General features: G+C 45.2%; 1 protein-coding gene across 10 annotated transcripts in view; it reads left to right on the forward strand.

The window, feature by feature from the left end:
* The window catches only part of PALM2AKAP2 (PALM2 and AKAP2 fusion), a 448549-nt gene that overhangs the window by 113978 nt on the left and 311213 nt on the right, over window positions 1-23358 (forward strand). For 9 of the 10 annotated variants that reach the window (XM_086683690.1, XM_086683682.1, XM_086683680.1 and 6 more), the window contains exon 2: window positions 4630-4675. In XM_086683690.1, the coding sequence (XP_086539816.1) occupies window positions 4630-4675 (46 nt within the window). Of the gene's footprint in view, window positions 1-4135; window positions 4153-4629; window positions 4676-23358 lie in introns of those variants that run through there. The other variant, XM_086683679.1, reaches the window with a different exon arrangement.

A 23358-nucleotide genomic window follows, 5' to 3' on the forward strand; every position in this document is an offset into this window, starting at 1 on the left:
CTAGCTTCCACTTAACAAGACTTTAACTTTTACTCACTCAACGGGTCTTGGCAAGTCATTTCCCTCTCAGTTTACAGGGCTCCTGTTTTCCCCCCAGGGGAGTAGGCTGTGTTCATCTGTGGTTCCCAAAGGACTCATGCTCTAAAATAGACTGAAACTTTTATTAATAAAACATCTATTTTGCAAATCTAGCATTCCGTATTCTCTCCATGTAATGCTTTGGAATGCAGCATCTATCAGAAAAACCGTTAAACAATACGGGTAGTGCTTACACAACACAATTTAATATCCCAGCATGAACTAGTGATTCGTTACACACATTCTGCACCATTGTAATAGATCTTTCCAGATTGTAAATGTGTGGAAGACAACAAGTCACCAATATTAGCACTGGACTATGAATTCTTTGTGATATCAAGCCATAGCCTAATGTTTAGTACAGAATAGCTACACAATAAAAGTTTATGAAAGAAGTGGCATAATTTGGGTTAGAAATGTCTGTGTTTGTAATGGATTCAATGATTTTTCAAATTCTAAAATGTAGAGATTTGAAGACAGCCGTGCTGTGAGAGGAGAAGATGTTTTCCCTCTGCTCTGTGGCCAAGCATCAGCCATTCATTTCACAAGCCTTCCTGTTTCACTTACGATTCTTAGTGACAAGCAATAGAAACTGATTCCAGTTGATAGGAGCACAGAAGGCAGGAACTGAAAGTGTATTCACAGAATAGCCGAGAAGGCTAGAGAAGGGGGCTTGGACAATGGGCAGGACCAAAGGTGAGCTACCAGCCTGAAAGAATTCTGGGATGCTGTGTCTTCAAGATCCTTGGCAGATGCTCATGCCTGACTGAGCCCAGATTGCATGCCATATTGTCGCTTCTGTGGGATCTGGGGAAGCAAGTGTCTGGTATTTCCCAGGTTCTATGATGAGAGGTGGCTCTCAACTCTCACTATGGCTTGTAATATGGGAATTCCCCAAAGAGGAAAGGGGTTTGTAAATTGGGCATCCAAACAACATCAGTCAGCTACACCTCCACCTGGACAAAACCCCAGGGTTCAGCATTCTGAATCTCATCTCTCCTTTGACTTTTTGCCATACCTGCCTTGACAATCTTCAACGCTGAGTGAACACACAACCAGTGTGTATCATGGGTTTTAGGTAGTTAGAAACCACTGAGGAGGTATACACAATTGGTCATGAATCTTTTGTCTATTTCTAGTAAACTCAGTATAGTGGTTCTAAACCCATCCCTAACCCCTACCTCACCCCATAGGAATTTATTTCTGTATATGTTCAGGGAAATGTGCTCCAGGAAATTCTGATGCAAACTTCTGGTTCGGAACCATGTCTTAATATTTCCCATTTTCCACAGCTTCTTTACAAATCATTTCTGTTCTCTTGAAGTCCCCCACCCCACCTCCACCCCAACGATCCTTCCATTAGGTGGGAAAATGAGGCCGCGTGTCACACACTCACTCAACTTTTCTCTCCTTCATCTTAAAGTTTCTTCTTGTTTCTACCCATTCCATCCTCCTGCCCTGCTTAATTACTCCTTCCTTCCAAGGCTACCAGTGCTCATGGTCTAATCTGAGACTTAATACTTATTTTCCCTTCTGATTGTGTCTTTGGCCTCACTTTCCTGATGCCATAATTCCCTTCATTCCAGAAACATTTCAAGTCTTATCTGACCTAATGACCCTTTAACTTGACCCTGCTTCACATAGACCACCTTCCTGTTCCTCCAGTCACCTTCATCTTTCATATCCAAAGATCTGAAAGGAGTGGTTCATACTCATAGATGCTTTCCCTTTACTTTTCATTCATTCTCAACTCCCTATAATCACTTCCGGGCTGACTTTCCACACACACACATTACTGTCCCAGTGTCACCTATGGCTTCCTGACTGCCCAGGCCAATAGCCTCTTCTTAGTCTGCATCCTTCTTGACCTCTCAGAAGCATCTGACCCTTTTGAAAATCCCTTTTCTCCTGTTGTGGCTTTTGATACAAACACCCCTCCTGATTTTTCCTTCTGCTTCTCAGATGATATTTCTCAGACTCCTTTACTGGGCTTTCTTTCCTCCTCCTTCCCCTCCTCCTCCTCCTCCTCCTCCTCCTTCTGCTTCTGAGAGAGAGAGAGAGAGAGAGAAGGAGAGAGCATGAGCAGGGGAAAGGGGTGGGAGGTAGGGAGGGAGGGAGAGAGAGAGAGAGAGAGAGAGGGAGAATCTTAAGCAGGGTCTACACTTGGCATGGAGCCTGACATAGGCCTCCATCCCACGACCCTGGGATCATCACCTGAGCCAAAATCAAGAGTCGGATGCTCAACCACCCAGGTGCCACTCTTCTCTTCTTGTTCTGTTTTCTCACTCTGGCCATTCTCATTTCTTTAGCTATAACCTCAAAATAGATGACACCCAAATTTATATCCCCAATCCTGATTCTTTTCACTTGTGATTCAGAGTTTTCCAACTGGTCATTTCCAACGGGTGACCAGGCTCTTCTCCCATCCCATCTCCCTTCTTTACTCCTTTAAAAAAATTTTTTTTGTGGTAAAATATACATGACATGAAATTTACCATTTAAACAAATTTTAAATGTACAGTCCAGTTCTTATTCATTACTTGCTTATTATAGGGGTCTGCTCCCCCCCCCCCCCCCCCCCCCCCGCCAACCGTATCACTTGCTGAACCTGTGCTGAGTGCTAAAGAGCATGGGCTCTGGAGAGTCTGACCTGAGTTTAAATCTCAGCTTTATGGCTCTGGCTGAGTCTCTCAACCTCATGGGCCTCACTTTTCTCATCTTGTTACTCTCCACTATTGTTGGGTACACAGTCACTCTGCTGAAGCAATAACAGCTTGGTTTATTTGTGAGCAAACACCCTGGAAAGAACTTGTCCTGTGGGAGCTGGTGCTGGAAGTGAGGAGAAAATGAAGTATTTGAAGAAAGGGATAGATCTCAGCCAGAAAGTAGGAGTTCTGGATATATATTGGAGTGAGAATGTGGAATCTGGCATTGGCTTCGATTTATGACACAGACACAGCTCCACCCACACCCGTTATGAAAAGGAAGAGAAAACAATCAATCAGTAAAACTGTTTTGGGGACTAACTTCAGTCTTCTGGCAGAGGAGTAATTGCTCATCAAGTGACAGGTAAAACCTCTGTGAAAGTTGAAAAGGCAATTTAGTTGAATTGCAAGAATTTGCCCAGGAAAGAGGTGATTTGGGGAAATTTGATGTGCATACCTTTTAAAATGCCTTTCAAGTCCTGTGTTTATAGAATCATCAAGGGTCTATAGAGGTCACATTGCCTTTTTTTTTTTTTTCTTCAGTGTTTATGATTTCTTTTTATACAGGAAAGCTTACTTACGAATGTTCGGAATTTTAGCAGGTCCCTCCTGAATATTAAGAAGTATTTCTTTTGTTTTTAGCATTTATTTCCTTTTGGACTGGGTCTGATCCATCTTTCACATTCAGCCCAGGGCCTGTCGCAAAAGATGCACTTTAGTACTATTTAAAGAATAGGTGAAGCATTTCAGTGACCAGATCCCACTTGCCCTTTCCAAGACGGCATACGGAAGAAAAGACTCAACGTTGCAGCCCAGAATGTCACAGGATAATGATCAGGACAGATTGCCCTTTACAAAGCACCTTTATATAGTTTATCTCATTAATCACTGAGGACACCCCATTTTTCAGATGAGGAAACTGAGGTTCAGAGCCGTTAAGTGAGCTGCCCACGGTTTCACAGCTAAGTTGTGAAGCCCCGCCTGGTGGAGCTCCGAAGGCTACAAACTCTCTGCTGTCTTCCTAAGTCGCATTTGGCCTCACAGAGGGGTGGCCTGTTTTGAGCTATACCCTGCCCTCCGTCCACTTGACGTACGAGGACCTCGCCATCTAAGGCATGTGGGCGAGGCAGCCCTTCCCTACTGGAAACGTCCTCACGTGAAGCCCAAGTATCTGGCATGCGCTAGAAGGCGGCCAGAATACTCGGTGGCCACAGCCCGCACGTCACAGTTCGCGCTCCGGGCCCCGCTTTCTGCCTCAGGCCCCTCTGTTGGCTGGCACTGGCGCCACCTCGCCCTGCCCGGACTCAGCGCGCGTCCACCCCGGAGCCGGCCGTGCGCCCTAGCCTCTCGCCGTGCGCCCTCGCCCCAGGTGCCCACCCGCAAGCGCGCTCCCGGTCCGCGCCTTGGGGACCCCACCTCCCCCGCCGAGACAGCCCGCCGTCTCCTGCCTGCCTAGAGCCAAGGGGGGCGGCGGCCGCAGGTCCCCCACACCCCAGGGGCGGAGCGAGGCGCCGAGACGTCAGGGCGGAGGACCAGCGCGGGGCGGGCGCGCCCTCCCGGCGGCTGCCCGTGGCCCACGTCCCCGACTGGCGCGGCCGCCGGCGGCCGGGAGCTGTGCAGTTAGCGGCGGCGCTGGGGCGCAGCCAGGCGGGCGGGGGCCGGAGGCTGAGCCGGCGAGCCAGCCGCGCGCACAGCTCTGCCCGCCACCCCAAGAGCGGATCCCCGGCCGCCCCTCGGCTCTCCCCGGGCTTCTAGCGCAGCCCCTCGGGGTGCCCATCCATTTCCTCAGGTCACTACAGCGTGTGTTTTGTTTTTCTTTCTCCCCTCCCTGTGTGCCCTTCTCCAGGATGGCAGAGGCGGAATTGCACAAGGAAAGGCTGCAAGCCATAGCAGTAAGTCCACTTTCATTTTATTTTCTTGCTCTATTGTCTGGGATGGAAGGGGGACCCCGAGTGTTTTGGGGCCATCGACGTTCCAGCACAGTAGCCGCAGGGCATGTGTTTGGGGGATAAAAGTCTGTCAAGGCTCAGCTACGTTGCCGTTTCTTTTATTACGTCTGTAGACAGAAACCCCCAGGGCGCGCTTTGGGCTGGGGATTTGAATGTGGAAGATTGGCTTAGAAATAAAATGCTTGCTACTGGGCTTTGGGAAAAGACCGAACAGACGCATGGGGGTGGGCTTGGGGGGAAGGGGCGATTCCTGGAATATTATCACCCAGTGATCCGTACTACTCTGACTGCATACCCTGGAGAACCAAGAGAACGGCGACCTGAACGGTGGCTGCCACCCTTCTTGTGGAAGCTGTTCTGTCTCCTAAGTGGGAAACCAGCAGTCAGCTCCACTGCCAGCCACGCGGTAGAAACCTCCTCCTGAAACCGGGGCGTTAATTTCCCCTGTGCTGTTTGATATTGACAAGGACGCTGGCACAAGCCTCCATCCTGGCGGATCTGGGGACTTCTGCTGACGACTGGGTCCTGGGCATAAAGTTCCAAGAGAGCATCCTTCTTAAGGGGGTGGATAATCTGAAACCTGTTTTTAGCATACAAAGGCACAACCAGTTTTGGCAAAGTTTACATGCAGTTTCAGAAAAGTGTACCCTCGTGCATCTTGAGTACAAAAGAGAACTTTCTGGGACTGTGTAGATTTGAGCAATCTTGCCACAGTGTTGCCAATGATCCACAGATGTGGTATTTTCACTGGAGCCACCACAGCTGGATTATATATTTCCTTTGCAGATGAGGGAATGATTACTGCTGCTATATGAAATAATAACAATTAAAAGAGAAGGTCTGTTAACATACTGGCATAAAAGAGTCTCCAGACGTTCTTCTACCTAAGTACCTTTTTTTTTTTTTTTGGTCCAGGAGTTCTCTGGAAACACATATAAATTTGTTGGAGAAACGATGTGTAATGTTTTGGAAGCAAAGTATATTAAAGTGTTTTCGAAATCCTTTGGACAGGTTCTTCATAGGGAAAATGCATACAGGCCCTTCTCTTTAAAAGAAGCATTTGATATGATTTCCATAGCACTGAGAACCTCTTTATCAACGATTTCAAATCTGAAATGTCTTGGAGATTTTACCACTGAAGTGAGAGGGACATTTGTTGGCAATGTTGAAATGCTATGGTTTTTTTGCCTGTTGGGCAATCTTTGAACATGGTCTTCAGAACTCAGGAAAGTTGTTTTTTTTTTTTCCTTTCCCTTTCCCTCTGTGCATGTGTATCTTGATGGTTAATGAAGTTGTTTATGGTTTCTAAACCTAGTGGCAAGGCAGTGTGGCCATCGTGTCACGAACTTGGTAAGAATGGAGATATTCAGTTATTGGTGCCAAGTAGCTGGTGGGTGTTTTATATAAACTGAATAATAGGCTGCTTTAACTGCCCATGAAGTGACTGCTCCAGAGAACGTTCAGTTGCTCCCATAGGCTGTGGGAAGGTTTCCAACAGTTGTCACATTTTCTGCTTTTGCGTGACCAGCTTTACTGGATGCCTGAGGAACAGCTGAGCTCTATGAGAGGTCTTGCTCTCTGAACAGGGAGCCAGTAGCAGCTTACACTGGGGTCACCCCTTTCCAAATGGGGTTGGGTGATCCCAGCAGGGGCCAAGTGGATTTTCAAGAAAGATCCAACCAGTAGTTTGGAATTCTCTTGACTATATGATTAGTATACACACAAATACTTGTGCATATTCAGTTGTGGAATTGAGTTTGTCCTGTACTTAGGAGGATGTTGATGATTCTCATGAACATATCAGCCTCAATTAATGTATGCGTTGTTATTGGTTCAGACACTCTCAGTGAAATGACTGTGTGTGTGTGTGTGTGTGTGTGTGTGTGTGTATGAGAGAGAGAGAGAGAGAGAGAGAGAGAAAAGGGAGGGGTCAGTGGGTCTTGAGACCATATCAATAAATCATTCTATGCTACACTTTGGCCTAGTGCACACTCTCCAAATTCGGCAAACCGTGCCTCTCTCTGTCACCTTCCTAGAGTTCTCAGGGAACCTTCGGGAGCTCACAAGCCTGCCTCCGGAGCCTAGCGCTCCTGAAGTATGTCTGGAGATGTGAAAGAGGAAGAGAATAAGTCCCTCTCTCTTCACCAACTTGGGCTACTCTCCAAGAGGCAGAGCAGACAGATGAGGATTCTAGTCTGTAGGGTCTTGGGCTGTTGTTAGCCTGGACCACTGTTCCTTTATCTGTTAAATGAGCTCATGAGTTCTACTCATGGGCTGGTTGTAAGGTTTAGATATGATGCAGTTGAAGTACCAGACATGTGGTTGTCATTAGATGATGTCGAGGCAGAGTCCCCACTTCCTATCTGCAGTGCTACCCTGTTCTGTGAGGGTTAGAGACAATACCTCTGAAGCAGGAAGAGTTTGAGCAGCCTTTAAAACTTTGCCCTTTAATTCTGAATAAAGGCCAGGGCTGTGTCCAGCGTCAGTTCCTCTAGCTGCTTCAGACACAGGCCCAGAGCTGCCACTCGAGGATTCATCCATCCATTGATTAGCAGGTGCCCACAGAGCGCCTCCTCTGGGAAGGTACTATCAATACCAAAAAGTCAGTGTCCCCAAGTCTCAGCCATCAGATGGAAGATATTACTTTTTACACACTTACATCCTGAAAGAACGTCCTGTGACCCATTTGTCGCATGGTAGCCTGGGATTTTGTTTTTTTAACCCACGAGAGAATAAAGTACTCAGAGACTATGGTACTGTAATTGATTTTTTCCCGTTGAATCCAGAGCCTAATCAACGAGAAAAATGAATCTCATCCTACTTCCTGACAGAAGAAGAACAAGTCCATCTTTGACAACTGTCTCTACTCCCAGGCACTCCTTCCATCTGTAGGGACACTCCCAAAGCTATAATAGTAGGAGATAGCAAACTGCCTCTGTAGCAGAATTAATGTGAATAATAATTCTAGGGAATTACAGTACAATTGCCATTTGTTGAACATTATTCAACAAGGTACTGTGTGATCTGCTTTTTTGTTGTTGTTGTTAAACCTTAAGTTGTTAATAGTCTGGGGGCGCCTGGGTGGCCCAGTCGGTTAAGCGTCCAACTTTGGCTCAGATCATGATCTCACGGTTGGTGGGTTCGAGCCCCCACGTCACTCGGTGTTGACAGCTCAGAGCCTGGAGCCTGCTTCAGATTCTGTGTCTCCCTCTCTCTCTGCCCCTCCCTGCTCGGTCTCTGTCTCTCTCTGTCTCTCAAAAATGAATAAACGTTAAAAAAGATGAAAAAAATCTAACGGAGAAACACACATAAACAGTTACTATGTAGTGCCAAGAGCACTTACGCAAATGAGCACTCCTGTGGAGCAGGTGACCTAACCTCAAGGAGCTGTGGAACATTCTCCAGACGGGAGACCTTGGAGCAAGTCCTGAAGACTGGGCAAGATAAAATATAATCGCCTCCTGGTTAGCAGAAGATATTTATTTATTTATTTGTTTATTGTTTGTTTATTATGTATTTGGAACCGTTAATAAGAGAAAGGGAAAGCCAAAGGCATGCAGGAGTTAAGTCGGTAGCTGAAGGCGCAAACTCGGCAATAAGACTAAAGTGCATTTTAACACACCTTATGTCATTTAATGCGAGTAAACTGATGAGGTAGGAACTACTGTATTTACCCAGATTTTATAGGTAAAGAGCCCAACATTAACAGATAGTGTCAAAGCCAGGATTTGAACCCACACTTCAGGGCACTGGAGCCCCTGTATTGCTGCCTGGATGACTGCCCTAAATTGCTACCCCTAAGACGGTGGCCCATCTTCTGCTTTTCCTACGAGCACACTATGCAGGTGGTTCCAACAACCTCAGGGTGAGCCAGCGAGGGAGAAGCAGACTGATCCAGTAGCACTGGGAAAGGCCCAGGCAAACCAGGAGGCCCACATCCTTTTGAGTGTCTTCCAAGCTGGGTTTCAGTGCATGGAGAGATCTGATGTGAGTTCTGACAGAATGAGTAACGCTCCCTTGGGGAAGAAGCTACTGTGTCTCAATGGAAATCAACTTTGAGAGAGGATGTTATATCTGTGCATCCGGGAGGAAGACTGCCTTCCCTGGACCTGTGGGAAGATAACTAAATGTTTCAGAGGTCGTCTTGGGCCGAGGCCCCGGAGCCATATGGACAAGGCCTGGGGCCTGTACCAGGGACCAACACGAGCATGTCCCCTTGTGCTAAAAATATGAAAGTCCCATCCAACCTACACAGGCTTTTTAGAGAATTATTTCATTTAATAAGAACCCACTCTGTGGAATAATAAAAATGGTCTTTTGCATTTGTACACCAGTATGTGATTTATAAAAACCGGCACGCGTTACCTCAATTCTGAGCTGTGTGGGGCAGGTCTCGTTACCTCCACTTTACAAGTGACTCTGCAGAGGTATCCAAGCCCACACAGTGAGATGTGGAAGAGACGTGTTGAGGCCAGTCCCTCCTGAATCCTGATCCCTTGTGTTAGTGGCACATCTCGCTTGGAGGGGTGCCCTGATGGGGTCGGGGGAAGCTGCCACAGGGATCCTTTGAGCTAGAGTCCCACAGTCAGGAGGAGAGGGATGAACTTGAGGACATGTGGGCCTGGCTGTGCCTCTATGGAATCTGCCCTTTTGGGGATCTCACTTCGGGCTCCTCTGCCTCTTGAGACTTTCACGCAGAGAGCACAGTTAGTGGGCCTGTGGCTCCCACCTGCTCCCATTCTCTGTCCCGAGAAGGCCTGGATGTCGGTGGGTGGCTTAGCCTGGCTGTGCCCTGCACTTGCAGAGAAACACTTTTGGCATTTCCTTGGGTTCGTGTCTCCATGCCTCTTCCTGCCGTGGAACGACAAGGGTTAGAGTGTGGAACTAGGGGCAGAGGGGGCCAATCAGCCTGCTTTTGATCCAGGCCACTTAGGTTGGTCTGCATAGCCTGGGAAGAAGTCCTTCCTGCAGTTTACATGTGATCCCCGCCCAGTCCAGCTTCCCAAGCCAGGGACCCCTCAGAGGGTTTAGACACTCAAACCCCAAACCCTATAGTAAAACAATGGATTCTTGTGGGGACCATCCCTGTATATGTCCCTTGTGAATCTGTGTCACTGGCAGGTGACAGCAAAGGAATGAAGAAACAAAGATCCTGACCACTCGTTTGTTTCTTCCTCCATCTCAGAAACAAGGGTGATACCGTGCTTCTAAAATTTCAAGTTCAGGCCTAAACGATGGTTTGCTCCGGATACTGGTGCTGAGGAAGTGTTCACCCCAGCTGAATCTGCGGGGCCACCCAGGAGATAGGTGCCGCTTTGGGCTCGTTTAGGGTCATTGCCAGGTCTGAGGGTGCCAAGGCAAGGCTTACACAAACATGCGCCAGGGTCATACACCTCTCTGGCCACTTATTTGGACCTCTGAGTATTTCAGGCTTTAGCCTCTTGGGACAAAGAGCAGCTACTCTGGCAAGGGCCCCGAGAAATACAGCAGCCTTCGTTAAAAAGTCATCGTTAAAAAAGCCAAGCAGGTGGACTTGTGGAGTATGATTTGTCAATGTTTAGGGGAAACCAGGGCTCAGTATTGGTGCTTGTGCATTTCTTTGGGGCTGCCCAACACTTTTGGGACCCCTGCTGTTGGTCCTTTGAACTACCCTCATTTCATCACTGATCCCCTTTGGGAGTATTCAACTCGCTTGACAATAATCACTATTGGTGTGACATCGGTCATCATGTGGTGTGACATTGACTGAGACAGCATATTGGCACTGATGCATGGAGACACTGGACAGTGGCCTCCTGGACTAGCAGTGACTCGCATGGTCTGGTGAGTTATGAGCAGGGATTCTGGTATCCTAAAGCCTTGACTCAAGTCCTGGCTTTTCTGTTAACATCTCTATGTCCTCACCTCACCGTCTCTTGGTTTCCTCATCTGTAAGATGTGGATAATCATAATACCTACCTCATGGAATTGTCGTGAAGGTTATTTGAGAAATTTCATGGGAAATGCCCAGAGCAAGGATATAGAAAGCACCCAAAGTTCTCTGTTTGTATGTGAATCAACAAATCAGAACTCGTGGATCCTTAAACAGAAGATGGACACAAAGAGTGAAAGATGAATTCTACTAACTTCAACATTTTAGCCAAACTGGGAAATTTCAGATGACTATGGTAGCTACTGAGCATTTCCAGTGCGGGAGGATACTACTAATAATGAAAAGCGTTGTGTATAGTGGATAGGAGTTGCAAATTTCAAAGCTCCAAGGGCTAACAGGTAACGTAAAGGAGTGACACAGACTGAGTGGGCAATCGTGAGGACCTGGAAAGCAGACGCCTCTTCGCAGTTAGGACACAGTAAATTTATACCATGTGGGAACATGGAATTTATGTTGTCACATCAACCCATTTTCACCGGAAGCAGGAAATCTGCTTTTCGAAAATGTGAGATCTCCCTTTAAAAGAGAACTAGTTTCAACACTTTTAAAAAATTTGTGGACAAAACAAAATTCCTTTGAGTCCACAGGTCGACCTTGTGTGACCTCCAGCTGTAGGTAGAACTTTGAACTTAACAATGTGCTTTTCTTATGCATGGACTTATTTGGATTTCATAAGGATATTGTGGAAGTAATATTATCAGCATCCCCCTCGGTGTTTTTCACCAGGGCTTTGTGAGTTTGGTGTCCAAATGTTTGGATTGTTGGAAAAATAGTGCATATTTACCATCTCTTCTGATATTAAGTGAGCTCTTGTAATCATTGACATTATGGTAACCCAGAATATTCACATCTTGGTGAGTGGCTGCTCTTTCAAAATTAACAGAAAAATTGTAGACAATCAGTACCTTGATGTGGGAAATTCCTGTTAGAGAAGAATCTTTAAGAATACAATATTCGAATCTGACGCCCTCACATATATCACCCAGGGTGTTTAGGTGATTTCAATTTATTATCAGCCTCAAGTAATAGACAATATAGGGAGACCCAGCTGGACTTAGAACTTCGTAATAGTGGCAACTGGCATTGGACATAGACATTTTAACAGATATGGTGTAGAACAGTGATTCTCAAACTTTAATGCATTAGGATTATCCAAGAGCTCCTTAAAACACAGGTTGCTGGATCCCGCTCCCAGGGTGTTTGATTGAGCAGGTCTAGGGCAGGGCCTGCTAATTTGCCTTTCTAACAAGTCCCCAAGCGATGCTTTCTCAGCTGCAGCTGCTCTTCTGGGGAGTACAAGTGGAGAATCTCTGGTGAAGGGCTAGATTAATGGTAAAGGAAGATCGTGGCCTGGGTCTTGATCAGTGCCACATTCCCACTGGGACATGTCCGGGAGTTTGTGAGGTGTGGATATCTACAAGAGGCGAAATAGAATAAAAGACCAAATGGGAGCCTACAGAAAGCTCAGTTTGAAAGTGATGTAGTATCTTCGCACACCAAGTGGCTGATCAGGAGGAGGTCTTTGTTTGGGTAGTTGTTTTAATTGATTTAAAGAGAGTGAAGTTTCTATGGGTCACTTGAAGACACCTGTTTGAAGGGTATGCTTCGGATTAGCTGGTTAAAAGCATGGGCTACAAAATTCACGCAGAGGGCCACTCAGTCGGGCAGATACCTGGCCGTCCAGTGGGAGGCCTTTGAGAGGGGCACGGTACCTATTACGGCGCTGTGGGTGTACCCCTAATAGAGGTCCCCTAGCAGATCAGGTGATATGGTTGGGTAGCAGCCTCTCTGGCCCTCACACCCACTTCATGCAGCTGCTTCTCACGTGGGCAACTCTAATAGGCTGCCAAGATGAGCCGCAACTGAGACTCATTTAGTCGATGATGGCTATTGTTTCTCCCAAGCCAGTCTGTGCGTACACAGGGCTGGCTTGTCACTGGCCTATCAAAGAGGAGTTTATTCTCACCAAGAGGTCCCACGAGCTTCCCTCACCCTTACTTGTAGCGTCCATTGTTCGGCCCAACCCTTCACGTGCAGAAGGATTCAGCCTCAGCCAGACTCTTGCCTGTCTCAAAACACAACGCACAGCGGCCACGCCGTCCAGGACGCAGCCCAGGAGAACATGGACAGATTGTGGCTGATGGCCGCCCAGCGCGGGATACTTTGCAGAGGAGAGTTCGCATATGAGCGCTGTGGGTTTGGGAGAACATGCACAGCTGAGACCTATTTCTGACAGGAAATGCCAGCAGAAGCAGAGGATTTTGTGGGGTGGTGTGTGTTGGAGGTACATATGCCCTTGGTTAATTCTCATGTCAGTCTTTTCCATTAGTTTCATGTTGAACAAAATCTTCAAAAGGAGATTATTACATACGCGAGAGACAGACAAAGACAACCCGTAGCCTGTTTACATAACACTTGAACGCATAGAAAAAATGCTTGGCGGTGATCTCTGACTCTAGTATCAATGCTTCTATTGCGTCACACGAGCTTAGCCAGAAGATGGGGATGGGGCACCTGGTACCTTTCCCTTGCACAAGATGGAAAGGAAAAGAAAAGCCACATGTGCCCCCAAGATAAAAGCCCTGGTTGTAGGTGAAAAAGACTGTGGGCCAGAGCTCAGAACACATCTTCCTTCCCCACCCACCCCTGCCCTGCAGCCTGTCTCATTACCCTGTGGGCTTCTACGCTCATGACCGTCTGTGCACTACCAAATGTCCTTGGGGCGTTTGTAAAACCTGCCCTTACCGTTTTGCTGAATTATCCTGGTTTACTGACTATTCTAGGTGGGTGGGATTCCGCCCCCTTCTTCAAAATCATAACCAGTCATCTGAGTATTCGCTTTATTTTTAAATTCAGAGCTGAAACTTAAAACTTTGAGGGTTAGAAAAAAAATGTTATTCTTAAGAGAAAAACATATGCTTGAAAATTTAACCCCTTGGGTGGTAAGCAGGGGGATCTTCTTTCTCTGAGTTTGAGCAAAAGCGGCAACAACTTTGAGGCCGGTAACTACCACACAGGGCCTCAGGATCCCGGCGGCTCTGGTAGTATGTGTGTCCCATATGTGACATGATAGAGAGGCTGTGATCTGTGAGAGGTGCCTCTTGGCTGAGAAGTATAGAGCCCTCTGTGGGGCTCCTGGTTGGTCCAAACACTGAGTTTTTATGGTCTGACTTGTCAGCTTGGGTTGATAATACCTGCTGCCTCTAATGGGGTGGGGAGTGGTTCAAAAATTTCCTTGTTCCATGGGGACTCTGAGGCATGTAAGATTTGAAAAGTGAAAAGGAATAGAGCGGTTCCTCAAGAAATTAGGAATAGAACTACCACGTGGTCCAGCAATCCCACTTTTGGGTACGTGTCCAGAGGAAGTAAAATCGCTACCTCCAGGAGATATCTGTACCCTTACGTCCATTGCAGCATTATTCACTGTGGCCCATATATGGAAATGACCTAAGTGTCCATTGACAGGTGAATGGATAAAGTAAAGGTGGTTTGTATAATAATGGCATTTTTATTCAGCCTTTAAAAAGAAGGAAATCCTGCCATTTGTGATGACACGGATGGACCTTGAAGACATTATGCTAAGTGAAATAAGCCAGATGCAGAGAGGCAGGTACTGTATGATCTCATTTATATATGAAATAGAGAAAAAAGTCAAACTTATAGTAATGCAGAGTGGAATGGCTCTTACTAGGGACTGGGAGGTGGGAGCACAGGGGGATATTGATCAAAGGATACAACTTTAAGTTAGAAGATGAGTAAGTTCAGAAGACCTAATGTATAGCATAGTGACTGCAGTTAATAATCATTTGTTACATACTTGAAGTGTGCAGAGTAGATCTCATGTGTTATCACACACACACACACACACACACAAATGACAGCTATGTGAGACGATGGATGTATTAATTACCTTGATTGTGGTAATTGTTTCACAATGACTATATATATATATATATATATATATATATATCAAAACATCACGTTGTACACCGTAAATATATACAATTCTTATCAATCACACTTCAATAAAGCTGGAAAAAAACAATCAGTTAAAAAAAAATCTGAAAAGCTTGAAGTTAAATAGTGACCTTGAAAGGAAATACTGCTTATCCAGGCAAACAAAAACACACTGTGGGATGGTGACAAGCCTATCCTCTGAGGTCCCCATTTCTCTTTACCAGGTGCTAAACAGGCAGCCTTGTGCATGAACAGTAAAGTCCGGGCATATGTGTTCAATATGTAGCGCTGTTCATCAAATAAAACTCGCAGTAGAAGCTGAAGGATATTTAACGGTGGGATAAGTCTGGTGGGGGTAGGTCAGAAGGCAGAGCCTGGAGGCTCGCTGTGGGATATACTGTCTAGTGCCACCAACTACTGGAAAGAAGACACTGGTAGCCTGATCACCCCCATCCTTATTCACGCCGGAGTGAGAATAATGGATGCCCCATCAGTATTGGATCTGATAGGGGAGAATGAAGAGAAAGTACTCACTCTGACACCACAGAGGAGGCAAAAAGGAAAGTAATTTCAATTGCTCAGTTACTCCCCCCTCCCCCACTGCCGCCATCATCTCTGTCTGGACATGTCAGCTGCTACTGCCTCTGGATGATTCCAGCTCTCCACCCGTCCTAAGCCTGGGTCCACAGAGGAAAGCTGGAAGCAGACTGGCTTAGCAGTGGACAGGCGGGCGTGGAACATCTTCTCTACAGGGAGCCAGGGCACCCTGGGGCTCTGAAAACAAGTAAAATGTGGCAACTTCATCCTGTAGCTTTTTTAAGGGGGAGGGAAGAAGGGTCTCCCAACTCCAGAGGGCTTCCCATTGCCAGACACCCTGCCGAATGGCTGGCATTAAAAACCCAGATGTGTACGGGTGCCAGGTTGACACGGTGGCTGAGCTCTTGGGATTGTGGTCACCCAGAGAGGGCCGGCTCCTCAGGGGCAGGCAGCATTCAACTCTAGTTGATTGGTACTTTGTGAGGATACACGCCCAGGATCTTCTGCTTTTTCAAGAGGACCTGGAAATCCAGCTTTTGAAGGGAGTCTGTTGATGTTTAGATGTTCATAACGATTTAAACACTGTATGGGCCAAACCAAACATAAAGAGATTTTAGCACAGTGTGGGCTGGATTCATTTCCCATCCCACCCCCCTCCGTGCCAGCCCCCACCCTGGGCCACCAGTTTTCCACTTCTGCCTTTCACAGCATATTTTGTTTAATTGCTAGGATTTTGAGGAGGTGACCGGGTGGTGTTACAGCTTGAAGCTAAGTGAGATGTAGATATGTTTAGGCATGTTGAGCAAATTGGTGGGTGGGCCTGTCAGAAACCCTCCAAGGGGCCCTGTGGGATGGGGACCCTGTAAGAAAGCCATGGTGTTGGGCTAGAGTCAGAACTGCTACGTCAATCAGTTCCTTATGCAGCTTGCTGGATGAACTCGTGAGTTTTCTGTAAGACATCACAACTGAAAGCCCACTTTAAAAAAGAAAATTAACAGAGCAAATGTGACCTTTTTGATGTATACTTCTCTAAATTGTAACTCACGTGTAGATTTGTGTAACCACCAACACCCTCAGGATACAGACAGTTCTGTCAGCCTCCAGTCCTCTCTCAGGAACCACTGGTGTTGGGCGCCTGGTTGGCCTTGTTGCTTAGGTGTCCGAATCCGGCTCAGGTCATGATCTCGCGGTTTGTGTAAGCAGTTCTCCTTGCACCCAACTTTACCGGAACAAGAAATCCACCCAGTCTTTGGTGCGTGACTCTTTCATAACAAGTACCCCTCCCAGACCTATAACAAATTCTTATTTTCCCCCAATAATTACCTTCTTTTCCAGGCTGGCCCTCTCACTACCCCCTCCCAGGGTTATCACATTTAGCAACTAAAAATATAGGATGCCTGGTTATTGCACGAGACACACTTTCATACTAAACAATGATTTGTTTATTTGAAATTCAGATTTAACTGGGCACCCCGTATTTCATCTGACAAGCCCATCACCTTCACATACCTGTTGCCTTCACCACTGATTCAGAACCCGCTTTTTCTAGGGCTGTGTTTGACGCTTCCATTGTGAGTGTGAAGATACTCATTGGTTTTATTGACTGTTTTTGTAAGTTTATTAATTTGGGAGAGAGAGAGGGCAAGCAAGCATGGGGGAGAGGCAGAAAGAGAGGGAGAGAGAGAGGGTCCCAAGCAAGCTCTGCATTATCAGTGCTGAGCCCAATGTGGGGCCCGAACTCATGAACCACGAGATCATGACCTGAGCCAAAATCAAGAGTTGGACGCTTAACCAACTGAGCCACCCAGGCACCCCAATACCCATCGATTTTAAATAGTAATATCTTTGTAGGGAGATAGGATGCATATTAGAAGGATAAGAGTGCCTCATCAATACATTAATGTGTTTTCAAGAAAGCCACTGGACATATCTTTTCTGGAGAATATGAAATGGCCTAATGTGTGTTGGAAGGAGGAAAACAGCTGAATTTCAGAAATTGCTACATTTCCCACCCCCGCATCTGCCCCCTTCCCTTCCGACCTTTGAATAATATAAATCTGCAATAAGACTAAACAGGGAGATGGCTCACACTGAGTGAGTTTAAAAATACCACTGGAATGCTAGCCTTCAACAAGCCGTATATCTTATCCTGCATTGAGCGAGATGGGGCCTCATGGCATGTTGGCGAATGAGTCGTGCTGCGGCCACAACCAGATGATTCCCAGCCTGGATATTTTGGTCGAGAGGGCTGTGATGGTTGATTTTATTTGTCTTGTTTGTTTGTTTTTTCATTTATCCATTTTACTAGTGTGATTTCAGAATCACAGTGAGGTAAGAAGGAAAACCAATTTGATATGGCAGCTTCAGAATTAGGAACAAATGAAAATTCTTATTTTCAGTTTAGGCCAAGGGTCAGCAAGCAATACCACCCCCCCCCCCCCCCCCCCCGCCACGGGTCAAATCTGGCCTGCAGTCTGTTTTCATAAGGCCTGTGAGCAGTATGTCGTTGTTACATTTATAAATGGTTGGGAAAACAATTTTTTCGAGGAACATTTCATGACATGTGACAATTACGTGAAGTTGAGATTTCAATGTCCACGCATGAAGTTTTATTAGAACAGGGCCATTCTCGTTCATTTATGTGTTGTCTAGGGCTGGCTTCATGTTGTAACAGCACAGCTGAATAGTTCTGACAGAGACCATGTGGCCTGCAAAGCCTGAAGTATTTATTCTCTGACCCCTTATAGAAAAATTTTGCTGTCTCCTGCTCCAGGTGGCATGTCCTCTGTGGTTGTATCTGCCATTAGGGCTCCAGGTGTCTTTTACCTTAGAGAAGTAACTGGTGTCTTTTTGCTGGCAGTCCAGAACAGTAAAGCATCTCAGTCACGCTTGTAATGTTGTCTGGGCTACCACGATGGAAGGCTTGTATTCGCCGAAGTGCTCACATGTGAGTTTTGCTCCTGTAGAATTTTCTTCTTATATCCTTGCCAGCTAAGCCAACTGCATGCTGCTTCCCTTTGGAAGCCAGAAAACCTGATGTCTTAGAGGTGATGGCTTGGCCCATCTAAAAATAAGTCATTACATGTAAAACCATTTTTGTCCCCCTAGTGACAGGGACTGAGAGGGTGGAGGGAAAACACTGGTGATTCTCCAGATCATTTTTCTTTCTCCCTAGAAATTGCCAGAACCCTCATTCTGCTCTCTCTGAGGATTTTTTTTTAATGTTCATTTATTTATTTGAGAGAGGGAGAGCGAGAGAGCGTGCCCAAGCATACAAGCGGGGGAGGGGCAGAGAGAAGGAGGCACAGAACCTGAAGCAGCTCCAGGCTCTGAGCTGTCAGCACAGAGCCGGATGTGGGACTCCAACCCATGAACTGCAAGACCTGAGCCGAAGTCAGATTCTTAACAGACTGTGCCACCCAGGTGCTCCTCTCTCTCTGAGGATTTTAAAGAGAATGTGTCAGAATGAGAGTCAGAGAACAGACGTACCACATTCCCTGGGTCCAAGCAGGAAGCCAGTGAGCAGTGGCTTCTGACCAGCTGCCCTGTCATTTGTTAGCACTTTATGGTGGGTTAGTTACCTCCTGGAACCCATAGGATCACTGCCTTCAATGTAAATGAAGTGACCATCTGTTGATGATGATAGCCTGTGGTAGCAGAATCCATGTGGGGCTCTCTGAAACATCAACGGTTTCCTTTCCGCTTCCTTCTCTTTCTTGTCCAGAAGGGCCGGCCATCCCACGAAAGCTGGTGGGTACGCCCCAGCCCTGCACTCTCCTGTGGCCCTGTGAAACCTGGCAGGGGTGCATTCCACACATGGGATGCTCTTTGATCACCTGGCTCTGGTGGCCAGGGTGGCTTCCTTTCCTAGTTCCCCAGAACTGTAACAATTGGAGAGACAGTTCTTAGCAACCCCAGGGCAGATAGTTCTTAACAGATAAGCAGATTGAAACACACCCCTAGTCTTTTGGCGGAAAAGGTCCATTTATTGGTGTGGAGCTTCAGCCTGAGGGGCAGACTTCAGGTTTGCCACATTTATAGAAGCTACAGAAGTACTCTCAGAGAAAGTAGGCTGGGGGATGCCATCTTTGTGCTCTCCCTTGGCCTCACTACAGCTTACCGGTACTTCTCAGAAAGGAGCTTATCCACTCATCTGAAGCCCTAATTTTTGCAATTGTCACCCAGAGGACACCTCCAGGTCACCTGGTCTGGAGGCCAGCAGGGTTTACAGTTGGGGTCCCATGAGGCTGTATATATTTGCATACTTTAAAAGCTGCTGCCTGGGGCGCCTGGGTGGCTCAGTCGGTTAAGCGTCCAACTGTCCAACTTCGGTGCAGGTCATGATCTCACGGTCCGTGAGTTTGAGCCCCGCGTCGGCCTTGTGCTGACAGCTCAGAGCCTGGAGCCTGCTTCAGATTCTGTGTCTCCCTCTCTCTCTGACCCTCCCCCGTTCATGCTCTGTCTCTCTCTGTCTCAAAAATAAACATTAAAAAAAATTAAAAAAAAAAAGCTGCTGCCTAAGGATTTGGCTTCCAATCAGCCTGAAGCTAGGTGCTGATTGTGATCCCTCCCTTTGGAACACTGACAGTTCTTGACATACCATTAATGACTAGGACCTATCAAGAACAAGTCAGGCTTCTTAGACAATCACAATCCAACGATGTATTATTACAAGGATCGTACACCATCATTAAGTGGGATTTATTCTAGTGATACCAGGATGGTTCAACATTCATAAATCAATCAACTTGATACACCACATTAATAAAATGAAGGATAAAAATTATATGATCATGTCATTAGATGTTAAAAAATCATTTGACAAAATTCAACATCCATTTATGATAAAAAATTCTCAACAAAGTGGGTGTAAGAGAAAATGTACCTCAATGTAATAAAAGACCATATATGACAAGCCCACAGCTAACATCCTACTCAATGATGAAAAGCTGAAAGCGATTCCTCTAAGATCAGAAACAAGACAAGGATGCCCACTCTTGCCATTTTTATTCAACATAGTATTGGAAGTTTTACACAGAGAAATTAGGCAGGAAAAAAAAATAAATAAAAGGCATCCAAATTGGAAAGGAAGAAGTAAAGCAGCCACTATTTGTGGATGACATGATTTTATATATAGAAAACCTAAAGACTTAAAAAAAAACTGTTAGAACTAATAAAAGAATTCAGTAATGTGACAGGGTACAAAATCTATGTATAAAACTCTATTGGATTTCTACACACTAACAATGAACTATCAGAAAGAGAAATTTAGAAAACAATCCCATTTACAACTGCATCAAAAAGAATAAAATACCCATAAATAAATTTAATCAAGGAAGTACAAGACCTTTATAATGAAAACTATAATACATTGATCAAAGAATTTGAAGAAGTCATAAATAAATAGAAAGAAATTTCATGCAGAAGAGTTAGTACTGTTAAAATGTCCATATCACACAAAGCAATCTATAGATCCAGTGCAATCCCTATCAAAATCCCAATGGCATTTTTTAAGGAAATAGAACAAATAATCCTAAAATTTGTATGGAACCACAAAAGACCCGGAGTAGCCACAGCAATCTTGAGAAAAAATAAGGCCGGAGGCATCATACACCCTAATTTCAAACTATATTACAAAACTATTGTACATGTAGGAACATTGATGTAGAAACAGACATGTAGATCAATGGAGCACAATAGAGAGCCAAGAAATAAACCCATGCTTGTATGGTCAATTAATTTATGACAAAGGAGGCAAAAATGTACAATAGAGAAAGGACAGTCTCTTTAATACATGGTGTTGGGAAGCTGGACAGCCACATTCGAAAGGCTGAAAATAGTTCACTCTCTTACAACACACACAAAAATTAACTCAAAATAAGGACTTGAATATAAGACCTGAAACCATAAAACTCCTTGAAGAAAACATAGGTGGTAAATTCTTTGATACTGGTCTTGGTGATGATTTTTTGTATCTGATTCCCGAAGCAAAGGGAACAAAAAGCAAAATAAACAAGTGGGACTACATTAAACTAAGAGGCTTACGTACAGTAAAGAAACTATCAACAATGTGTAAAGACAACCTACTGAATGGGAGAAAATATCCAAATCATGTATCCAATAAAAGGTTACTATTCAAAATATATAAAGAACTCATACAACTCGACAGCACAAAAACCCGCAAACAATCTGATTAAAAAATAGGCAGAGGATCTCAATAGACATTTTTCCAGAGAAAACCTACAGATGGTCAGGCACGTGAAAAGGTCATTAACATTAACATCAACATCATGAATCATCAGGTTAATGCTAATTAAAACCACAATGATATATCACCTCATACCCATTAGAGTGGCTGTTATCAAAAAGCAAGAAATAACAAGGTTGGTGATGATGTGGAGAAAAGGGAACCCTCATACACTGTTGATGGGAACGCAAACTGGTGCAGCCACTGTGGAAAACAGTTTGGAGGTTCCTCAAAAAATTAAAGTAGAACCCCACCATATGACTCAGAAATTCTACTTTGGGTATTTATCTGAAGAAAACAAAGACACTAATTCAAAAAGATATATGCCCCTCCATGATCATTGCAACACTATTTACAACAGCCAAGATATGGAAACAACCTAAGTGTCCATTGATGGATGAATCAATAAAGATGTGTATATACACAACGGAATACTACTCAGCCATAAAAAGAATGATATCTTGCCTTTTGTGACAACATGGATGGGCCTTGAGAGTGTAATGCTCAGTGAAATAAGAGAAAGAGAAATACCATATGATCTCACTTGTATGTAAAATCTAAAATAAAATAAAAAAGCCAAAACAATGAACAAACAGAACAAAACACAGAATGGTGGTTGGTGGGGGGAGGTGGTCAGGGAGTGGCTGGAAGGGGTGAGGGGGGTCAAGAGATACAAACTTGTAGTTATAAAACAAATAGGTCATGGGGATGTAACGTGCAGCATGGTAACTACAGTCAGTAATGTGATGCATATTTGAAAGTTGCCAAGAAAGTAGATCTTAAAAGTTCTCATCACAAGAAAAAAAATTTTTTTGTAACTTTGTACAGTGATGGATGGTAACTAGATTTAGCGTGGTGATCATTTCACAGTGTATACAATTATCGAACCATTGCATTGTGCACCTGAAACGAATATGAAATTGTATGTCAGTTATATCTGAATTAAAGAGAAAGGGCCAGCTACAATTTTGAGGCTTGTCTGCCTGGAAATTTCCAAAGGGACTTTGTGCCTTAGTAAATATTTTCAAATTGCCCAAGGTTTTGTAAGATAACAGAGCCATAATTGTGAAATTAGGTTAAAAAACAACAACAACAAATAGTATAGTGCTTTGGCTGGCCACATGAACATGCTGGAGCCAGCAGCGGTGTGGGTGCTCATGGTTGTCCACTCTGTGGATGGATGGCTTTTGCCCTTGTGGTCATATAAACTCCTGACCCTGAAATTCTCTGTCTGGGCTACTTATGAGAAGCTGCTTGGAGAATAGAATGCCAATTGTATAGTGCAGGGTTTCTCAACTATGGCACTATTGACATTTTGGACCAGATAATTCTTTGCAGTATGGGGCTGTCCCATATGTTGTAAGACACGTAGTGGCATCCCTTGTCTCTATCCAATAGACGCCAGTAGCACCCCCCTGTGCCCTATCATGGCAATCAAAAATGTCTCCAGACTTTGCCAAGTGTTCCCTGGGAGACAAAATAAACTCTTCGAGAGCCACTGATACAGTATAATGTAAGGGTTACCTGACCAAATACATTTCTCGTACTTTTGTCATTAGAGATTCATTGCTTTAAGCCTTTGCTTTCTTTCGTCCTTAGGGATTCATTCTTTAAGCCTTGAAGCCTTTTTTATTTTCCAGAATCTCCCAAGAAAACACAAGTTTCTTGAAAAGGGTAAAGCCTCAAGCCTGGAATGGCAGGTGGTTTTCATCTCTTATGTCAACTCTGACCAATGGGTAGTAGCCATCCATAGTACTATCTTGGGAAGATTTCTGAGGCCGCATTGGAGTTTGGGGGAAAGGACACCATGATGGATGAGAGTTGTCTTTCACGTGTAAGAGGTGAGGGATATGTGTGTAAGGAGTTTTGTTACTTCACATCTGTGCAGAGATTCATTCATCAGGCCTTTGTCTGGGATTGTAACTACTCCCGGAGCACCATTGACACATGGTC

Source organism: Puma concolor, chromosome D4 (assembly GCF_028749965.1).
Source record: "Puma concolor isolate L17-30 chromosome D4, mPumCon1.1.hap2, whole genome shotgun sequence".
NCBI classification, from domain to species: domain Eukaryota; kingdom Metazoa; phylum Chordata; class Mammalia; order Carnivora; family Felidae; genus Puma; species Puma concolor.